Genomic DNA, 9,995 nt, shown 5'->3' with positions numbered 1-9,995 from the left:
TGGTGTGCGAGAGACAGTGGCTTCAGAACGATTTGACGGTGATTGGTAACGTTCAAGATGTCGCGAAACATGAACGTGATGCGGTTTCGACAGCTACCCCAGCTCCTGACTTAGTCAGCTGCTCGGTTTGGCTGCGCCGAGGGAGCGCTAATGGCTGTAGTGCGCATCGATAATTTGGTGTGACAGATGGCTGCTAACAAGCCAGCTGCGCCATTTCCGCGCCTGCGCAAGGAACAGCATAGTCAGTTTGTATGTTGAGTGCACTGGTATGAGGAGGTCGCGTGAAGTGCGTACTGCTGAAGAACAGCTCCACTGGTAGACCACATTCACACAGTGGAATGGCTGGGATGTGTTTCGTCATCGTCGTTCAAGGGCAACGGCGACAGCGTCTGCGGGTCTCCGACAACGCGAAAGGCAGAGCGGGCTGTTGCCGCTCGCCGCGTTCGTTCTGCAGCCACTCGTTCTGCCACCCAGAAAACCGGGGAAGCCGACCACGTGCACGTGCTAGAATGAAAAGCTTGTAAAGCACACCTGGCTAACTCAAGCAGGCTAGGTGACTATTTGTCACCGCCCCGTTTAAAGGAGATGCCAATAAATCATCATCATTATCAGGCTCGAACATATTCATCACTCTCGCCTGTTTCAACTATGGCGCAGTGGTGAGCGCACTCGGCTACGGAGCGGTGGCAGTGGCGGTGGGGCAGAGGATCGAATCCTCAGCGTGGCTACTTTCTTTTTTATTTAGATGAAGATGACGTGAAGATGAAGATGAAGCTTCAACAAAGCCACTCCCTCACTAGAACAGGAATCCTCCACATTAATTTGGAATAATCCACACATTTCTTGACCAATCCCCCACCATGAGTAGGAGTCACATACGTGTTGGGCAACAACAACAGGAATTGGCCTCCCTGGGAATTCGGCCACGACCTCCTTCATGACCCCTGCAATTAACACATGGTCCTCAGTCCCCAGCGGCTGTGGAGCACCTGACCAAGACGGCGGTCAGACCTGCGACGCGGCACAGGGTGCTAAGAATCTCTGGATCCGGACAGGCCGGCACTGGAGACTGAACCTGCTAACGTTCAACACATGAGCGCTCTCGAGCGAGGCTAGCTTAGCGGGGCTATTTGATCAATTATCAGACATTGCCTGCGATATTATTCGCCCTAGTGAGGTTAGAAGAACTGGTGAGGCTTATACAGTGCTGACTAACGGCCACGCCCTCTGCTACAGAGGTCTTCCAAATAAGAGAGAATACGGGGTAGGATTTATAATTTATGAGGACATAGCGGGCAACACTGACGAATTCTACAGCAATAATGAGAGGGTAGCAATAGTCGTAATAAAGCTGAACAGGAGGTATAGAATAAAGGTAGTACAAGCATATGCTCCAACTTGCAGTCACGATGATGAAGAAATAGAACAGTTTTATGAAGATGTTGAATTAGCAATGAGGAAGGTGCAAACTCAGTATACTGTAGTAATGGGCGACTTCAGTGCAAAAGTGGGGGAAAAGCAGGCTGGTGAGCAAGCAATTGGCAACTGCGGCATCGATTCTAGGAACACTAGAGGAGAGATGTTGGTAGAATTCGCAGAAAGGAATAGGCTCCGAATAATGAATACCTTCTTCAGGAAACGTAGCAACAGGAAGTGGACCTCGAAAAGCCCTAATGGAGAAACAAGAAATGAAATAGATTTCATACTCTCGGCTGATCCCAGCATAGTGCAGGATGTAGAAGTGTTAGGTAGGGAAAAGTGCAGTGACCATAGGCTAGTGAGGTCTAGGATTTCTCTCAATTTGAAGTGAGAAACAGTAAAATTAGTCAAGACGAAACTGGCCAACCTGGACGCAGTAAGGGTAAAAGCAGGCCAATTCAGGCTGGTGCTCGCAAACAAATATGAAGCTTTAAACAGAAAGATGAAGATAACATAGAGGTAATGAATGAAACCGTAACTAGGCTGATCTCAGAAGCAGCAATTGAAGTGGGAGGCAAGACACCAAGGCAACCAGTAGGTAAGCTCTCCCAAGTAACAAAGGACCTAATAAAGAAACGACAAAGCATGAAAGTGTCAAACTCAAAAGATCAGACAGAATTCGCTGAACTCTCTAAACTGATCAACAAAAAGAAAGCAAGGGATATTCGAAAGTATAACGTGGGAAAGATTGAGGAAGTCGTAAATTATGAATGCAGCATCAAATCATTGAGAAGAAAACTTGGCATAGGGACAAGGCAAGATGTATGCACTGAAAGTTAACCACGGTAATATCATCAGCAATTTCGTTGACATAATAAAGCAGCGGAAGAATTCTATACTGACCTGTACAGTGCCCAGAGCCTCCAAGCTACTTTCATTCGAAGAAGTGATGAACAGGATGCAGAGGCTCCTTCTATAACTAGCGATAAAGTTAGAAGGGTCTAGCAAGACATGACCAGTGGGAAAGCTGCTGGAGAAGATGGAATAACAGTCGATTTAATGAAAGATGGAGCTGGTATCATGCTTAAAAAGCTTGTGGCCCTTTACACGCAATGCGTAAGGACTTCAAGTGTACCAGAGAACTGGAAGAATGCAAACATTATACTAATCCTTCAAAAGGGGGACGTTAGAGAATTGAAAAAAGGTTATAGGCCCATTAGCTTGCTTTCAGTACTGTATAAAACATTCACCAAGATAAGTTTCAATAGAATCAGGGTAACACTTGACTTCAATCAACCAAGAGAACAGGCTGGCTTCAGGAAGGGATATTCTTCAATGGATCATATTCATGTGATCAATCAGACAATCGAGAAATCTGCGGAGTACAATAAACCTCTCTATATGGCTTTCATAGATTATGAAAATGCATTTGATTCAGTAGAGGTACCAGTAGTCATAGAGACATTGCGTAATCAAGGAGTACAGGAGGCATAGGTGAATATCTTGGCAAATATCTACAAGGATTGCACAGGAATTCCTGAATCCCAGCCGCGGCGGCCGCATTTAGATGGAGGAGAAATGCAAAAACGCCTGCATGCTTGCGTTTTAGCGCACGTTAAAGAACCCCAGGTGGTCAAAAACTAATCCGGAGCCCTCCACTACGGCGTGCATCATAATCAGAACTGATTTTGACACGTGAAACCCCAGAAAGAAGAAGAAGCAATTCCTGGGTTCTCCACAAGAAAAGTAGAAAAATACCTATCAAGAAAGAGGTCAGGCAAGGAGACACAATCTCTCCAATGCTATTCACTGCATGCTTAGATGAAGTATTCAAGCTCTTAGACTGGGAAAGCTTAGGAGTGAGGATCAACGGCGAATATCTCAACAACCTTCGGGTTGCAGATGGCATTGTCCTATCCGGCAACAATGGGGACGAATTATAGCTAATGATTCAGGACCTTAACCGAGGAAGTGTAAGAGTTAGGTTGAATAATAATATGCAGAAGACAAACATAATGTCCTGTAGCCTGGCAAGGAAACAAGAATTCAGTATCGCCAGTCAGCCTCTAGAGTCTGTAAAGGAGTACGTTGATCTAGGTCAATTACTCACAGGGGACCCTGATTATGAGAAAGAAAATTACAGAGGAATAAAATTGGCTTGGAGTGCATACGGCAGGCATTGCCAAATCCTGACTGGGAGCTTACCACTGTCATTGAAAAGAAAAGTGTACAATCATTGCATTCTAGTGGTGCTAACATATGGGGCAGAACTTGGAGGTTACCAAAGAAGCTCGAGAACAAGTTAAAGACCGCACAAAGAGCGATGGAACGAAAAATGTTGGGCCTAACGTCAAGAAACAGGAAGAGAGCGGTGTGGATCAGAGAACAAACGGGGATAGCCGATATTCTAGTTGTCATTAGGCGGAAAAAATGAAGCTAGGCAGGCCATGTAATGCGTAGGGTAGATAGCCTGTGGACCATTAGAGTTACATAATTGGTGCCAAGAGAAGGGAAGCGCAGCCGAGGACGGCAGGAAACTAGGTGGTGTGATGAAGTAAGGAAATTTGAAGGCCCAAGTTAGAATCAGCTAGCGCAAGTCAGGGGTAATTGGAGATGACCTTCGTCCTGCAGGGGACAATAATATATAGGCTGCTGCTGATGATGATGATGATAATGAGCTAATTTGTGTGCTCTTTTTTGTCACGCCTTTCTGATGACGGCGGGGTTGCACAATGAGCCAAGTAATGCTCCATCATTAAAAACGTTTAAGAAAAGTTTGCCAGGGCCAAAGTACACCTAGAACGTACTTTCCACTGATTAAGCGGCAACTAAGAAAAAGTAATATGCGAAGGTAGTTTTCAAGTGTCATGCATTATGGGCTCGAAACCTCTGCGCAAAAGGCCGCATGTCAGTAGAGTAGAGAAGAAGAGTACGACAAAGGCGCCCGGAATGACAGGTTGCAAATGTGCCATACCTGGTGCTTTCGGCTAGGATAATTTATCACCACGACCTGACATTAACCTGACAGCGCTCTCATGGCCTTATGCGATAGTATTATTGCCACCACTCAGCGGCAAACAAGGCACAAAGCAGCGATTTTTCGCAGGCACATATTAATACTTAGGTTTATGTTTGAAGGTGTCGTACAAACGCCTCTCAGAAAACAGGCCTGTCCAATCTGCTTTCTGACATCATGCTACTTGGACCAAAAGTTCTATTGCCAAGCTCGGCGTGACGAAAGCGCTGATGTGAAAATCATCGCCGCTTACTCAGGAGCATTCGCATTAGATTCTGTGGCAGTCGGGCAAGGTAGCATGACGTCATGGATCGAAGTGCACCGGCCTTGTGCTATCGGCATTGGTCGTACGTGGCGTTCAGTGAACTCATACGCTTCACACTCTACTCGCCTTTACATATGAGAGATTGACCGCGTTTCCTTCACATCAAAGAATAGAAAAAGTGGTGGAGTGGAGGCAACAACAGTTCGTGCGCTTTGTGAAGTAGCTGTTCGAGACAGCGCGTTACGTGAAGCACTTGCATTTTTACGTACTTTCCCTATAGGCCCCCTTGTTCAAAGGAGATCGCGAATAGCACGTTAAAGACGCGAGGAACTGAGTTATCTAACAAAAATTGAAAGGGGCCGAATGCCACTTTGTCAATACATACAAAACATGCCTATATAAAATAAGTAGTAAAGATTGAACAAAGTGTCTAGCTAAAACATATAAGGGAAAAAACCATTATTAGAAATGTCGCAGTTTCCCCAGAAAGTCAAGGTATTGACAGATACTCCGAAGTATTAGGCATTTACACGAACTTTCGTAGTACTATTGGCCAAATAAATTACAGTGAACATTCCCTCACAAACTTAACAAGCAAATTACCAACCATGATGTCACGTGCGCAATGAGAAACATGAACAGTCTGACTCGATGACCATGAGCACACGCTGTCGCAATACTTTCGTGATGAAGAGCGCAGACAGAGGGGAGCGAATGCTTTGAGCTGCCGCTCGCTTTACCGCGTCTCCGAAATTTATTACGAGGCCTTCAGCACTACACGCACAGGAAGACAGTGCGTTGAAGACACCAGCCATCTTAGCTCACCCTTTGACTTTGCACTCACCGGAGATTACCTCCAAGATGGGGTGCGCAACCGCGTATGCGCTCCGCCGCACAGCGCGTACAGCCTAGAGCACTGCAAGGGCTCGGGCTTACCCGAAAGCCCGGGCCCGGCCCGGCCCGTGGGCCGGGCCGGGCCGGGCCGGGTAGAGCAGTTTTTTCACGGGCTCGGGCCGGGCTCGGGCACGGCATGTGCTTTTTGACCCGGGCACGGGCAGGGCTCGGGTATTTTGACGCGGGCCCGGGCCAGGCTCGGACTTTCTGGTAGTGTGCATGTAACGTGCAACGTGCTATCCTCGCACGTCTCGACCCTCAAAAACCTGTTGCCCCGGCGCAGCTAGAAGCCAGCAGCGCTACTCCTGCGTACTTCCCTTTTCTTCTTCCGACGTATTTTGCGCTGTTTGAACAGAATGTAAAAATCCTGAAAGACCTAAGTCGCCTCATACCAAAGGATGCCCTTGTATTCCTTACCTAGATAAATGTAATTACTGCTTTCAGCTCGGTGCAAGCGCGTTCGCGACTTGCTGATTCTTTAAAGCAAATTGGTAAAACGATGACTGGTAAGATAAGATAATTCGTCACGCGGCTGAAATATAGCATTGCGTCCATTCATGATTGCACGCTTGTTCTCAACCGGCCGCCTAGCAGCAGTGCATTACTTTTCACCATGAAGGAACGAGAAGCTTTCTTTCTCCATTTACTCTATCCATGCGCTGCGCTCACGACCGGTCATGGCTGCGCTTCGGTGCGTACTAGAATACGGTTGAGGGGGACGAGCGGCTGGGGCGGCGCATGCTTTGCAGAGAGGCGCCCGAAGTGGAAAACTACTGTGGCGGTGCTGCGATAGAAGTGGATTGGGCCGCATCAAGGTCGCGCCGTTGGAAACTGCTGGCGATACTGCTCGGCAGGGTAATTCGTACTACTTGGCGCGATGGTATTTGCTTTCAGACCGCTCAAATGGTGTTCAAAATTGCATATGACATGCATTTATGCCTTAAGAATAAATTACTTTCATTATCTTCTTTATTTGATCAGATGCGAAGCATCTTATGGTCGGGGCTATGCCACTCCCTCCCTCCCTCCGCCGTGCGTTATCCACACCCCTACTGCGCATGCGCATCCTCCTCCCCCTCCTCTTCTTGTCTCATATCCTCTCCTCCCTCATCCCCCTCCACTCTTCTCCGGATTGCGCAACGAATGCAACACCTGCGGCTCCGCGCGAGATAATGCGAAGCAGCTTAGGTTAGAGGCGCGACGGTAGGCGCCCCAGAGGCACCGGCAACAGTCACCAACGCCGCGCGCGTTCGGTGCGAACGCGAGCAAAACGCCGACGGCGTCGATAACAGTTCTGCGCGTTGGTGGTGCTGCTGCATGTCAAAGTTTACACAGCTGATAAAACTACCTTGAGTCGACCCCATGGCTGCTTCGCATACTACTCAGGGTTCCCCTGAGTAGTAGGTGTTGGTGTAAGATGGTGTAATTTTCTTTCTTTAATGCCGCTCGGTGACCTTTTTCGGTCTCGGGCCGGGTTCGGGCCGGTTTCGTGCCGGGCTCGGGCCTAAGGCTGGTGCGGGCCGGGCCGGGTGGGTAACGTAGATTATTTTCGGGCCGGGGTGCGGGCCGGGCCGGGTGGGTAACGTAGATTATTTTCGGGCCCGGGCCAGGCCCGGGTCTCGCCATGAAACTTTTGGTCGGGCTCGGGCGGGCCGCCCAACGTAAAAACGGGCCCGGGCCGGGCCCGGGCTGAAAAAATCGGCCCGTGCAGGGCTCTAGTACAGCCAATGGCCGCGCTAGAGGAGGAGGCGCGCGCTCTCCTCCCCTAAGGCACACTCTTTCTTGCTCCCTTGCGCCGCTTTGTTCCCCTCCCACGACCACGCTCTGAGCGTAGCCCTTATCAGGGCTCCCAAGGGAGTGGTACGTTTGGAACCTTAGCTCTAGCTGAGTTATCGTATAGCTAGGCGGCTACACTCAACATGTAGCCATCCAGCCCAGCACCCTCACGATGGGTGACCTCTCGGACGGCGAGTCCGGTTTCGCGCCCAGCGGCACCCCCGGCCGCTCGCGGAACATGGAGGCTCTCCTCAGAGCCACTCGACGGCTCCTGACCCATGACCTGCACCCACCGGCTCTCCAGTCTGCATCCCAGAAGGTCGGAACAGTGGGTAAAAAAATGCGCATTGCCAAGCGCCTCCGGCCTTCACCCAGACGCACCGGCGCCCCGACCCCTGCAACGGCCCGAAAGCGCAAGCGCCGCAAAGTCGCCGCAGCCCCCCGGGATGCTGCATCCCCACCAGCCACATCACAAAGCCGCCCCAGTTTGAGAGAAGCTGAGACCAGAACCGGTTCGCCACAGCACACCGAACTGGTCTCACCTCCCCCACCCGCGCAGCACGAAGTGGCCACGCACTCCCCCCCACCCCCCAGCAGCCTGACACAGCAGGGGACGGTGCGGCAGACGAAAAGAGCCCGCATACAAGTACGCTCGCCAGTCCCCCCCCCCCTCTCATCCGCTTCCACGAGCCCTTCCGAGAGCCCCTCCCCCCCGCCATCGACCGAGAGCACTCCGAGCAGCGAGGACACCTCCTCTCCAGCTTGCACCCGATCCCCTTCCCTGTCGGATCGAGAAGCCTCCGAGCTGTCAGAGGGAGAGGAACCTGTCCAGCAAGTCCACCCCCCAGTGGGTGACGTGGCTCCCGAGGTGGCGGAAGTAGAGGAACCGGCTGCTCAACCACCCGCACATCACGAGGTCCCCAAGTTCCCGGAGGGAGACAAACCGGTTGAGAGTCAACAACTCTCAGAGCACGTGGCTCCCAAGCTCCCGGCGAGAGAGAAATCTCCCCAGCGACACCACCCGACGGCGGACCAGGTTGACACTGCTCTACCGGAGAGAGGGAAACCGATCGGACAGCTCCCTTCCCCGGCCGGAACGGCGCGCCCCAGCTGTGTGCTTGGTACCCGCGCCCCCCTGGTCGAGGATGCGTTCCCACCTCTACCCCCTCCAGGCAAGCCGCCCCTCCCCCACCCTGGCACAAAGGCAAGCCTGCCACAGGCAAGGAGGGAGAGAGACAACCAGCTGAAGGAGTCAGCTGTGGCTCCAAGGAAGCAGCCCAGCGACCGGGCCGGCACACGTGCACTCAGCTGTGCCCCGCCCCCTCCAGCGATGCGAAACCGCAAGGCCGTCGACAGCGTCCTCGCCGTGCCCCAGCCCTTCTACCTTTGCGGGAACCCTGCGACACTGTGTTGTATCGCCCCCTCGCCAGGATGACAAACTTCCTCGCACACTCGCAGGAGGCGATTGCGGCACAGCTGTCGCGGGTGGCTGGCGCGCGCCGGGTCAGAGTCAACTTCCGACTCAACATTGTCGCGGTTGACGCTGCCACCGACGCTCCACTGGACCCGCTCCTCGCTGTCACGGAAATATGTGGCGTCCCGGTTCGCGCGACGTCAGCCCCGGCCGAGTCCTGCACGGGATACGTTTTCGGCGTCGACCGCAACCTCAACGACGACATCCTGCTGGCGAATGTCGAGTCGGGTGTTGCGGTACTTGGATGCGTCCGTGCGGGCGGAAATGTTGTCCTCCGCTTCGCGGGCAGGAAGCCCCCTGCTGAGGTCGCATTGTTTAAGGTGCGCCGGTCTGTGCTCCCGAAGCGCCCCCGTCCTAGGCAGTGCCACCACTGTGGCGCCTACGGCCATATAACCGCGACCTGCACCTCCGAGCCACGTTGCCTGCGTTGTGGGGGCGCCCACAAAACGTCCGGCTGCACGGCCAAACAAGCCACCTGCCTGAACTGCGGCGGCCCGCACGCGGCGACAGAGCCGCGCTGCCCCAGCTGGCAGCACGAAAGGAAGGTCGCTGAGACCCTCGCCTCGTCTGAGCTGCCCATAACTCGCCGCCAAGCTACCGTCCTCGTCCGCACCACGGGACAGCCCACCACACAGGGGCCGCAACAACACGCCGCCTCCCATGTCCCGTCCCGAGTGCAACCTGGCCCGAGCTACTCCGGCGCCGTGGGCGACCGCCCGGCGAGGGCGCCCCTCGCGGGCAACACGTCGACGCCTGCGCCCCGATTGCCCTCGGCGTCTCCTGACTCACGCGACGCCGTCATCGCGCTGTTGACTGCCGCGCTCGCGTTCGCGACAGAGTTTTTGCCGCAAGACTGCCCCGCACGCCCACTGTGCGCGGCCGCCCTTGCCGCTCAACGAACACTCGCCAGCCATGGCAGTTAGACCTCAGGGTGCCTCTCGGCCGCGCATATTGCAGTGGAACTGCAACTCCCTGCGCCGCCGACACGCTGAGCTCGCAGAGCACCTTCCTCTGCACGACTACGATATTCTCGCTTTACAGGAAACGTACGCGCGTGCAGAGGAGGTCTCGCTGCCGGGCTACATCGGTTACAGCAGTGCGTCGGACTGTGCCATGCCTGAGTGTGACGCTGCGCCGTGCTCTGTTGACGC

At 53.1% G+C, this 9,995-nt stretch overlaps 1 protein-coding gene across 1 annotated transcript; it reads left to right on the top strand.

Moving 5' to 3' along the window:
- The first annotated feature begins 7,542 nt into the window (after positions 1-7,542).
- Positions 7,543-8,805, top strand: LOC119464518 (uncharacterized). The gene has a single exon (XM_037725564.1). The coding sequence runs from the start codon at positions 7,543-7,545 to the stop codon at positions 8,803-8,805; it is 1,263 nt and encodes a 420-aa protein (XP_037581492.1).
- Positions 8,806-9,995: the final 1,190 nt, after the last annotated feature.

The sequence above is a fragment of the Dermacentor silvarum genome, chromosome 1 (genome assembly GCF_013339745.2).
Source record: "Dermacentor silvarum isolate Dsil-2018 chromosome 1, BIME_Dsil_1.4, whole genome shotgun sequence".
In the NCBI taxonomy this organism is placed as follows: domain Eukaryota; kingdom Metazoa; phylum Arthropoda; class Arachnida; order Ixodida; family Ixodidae; genus Dermacentor; species Dermacentor silvarum.
The sequence above is the reverse complement of the archived record's forward strand: the minus strand, read 5'-3'. Positions and strand labels throughout refer to the sequence as shown.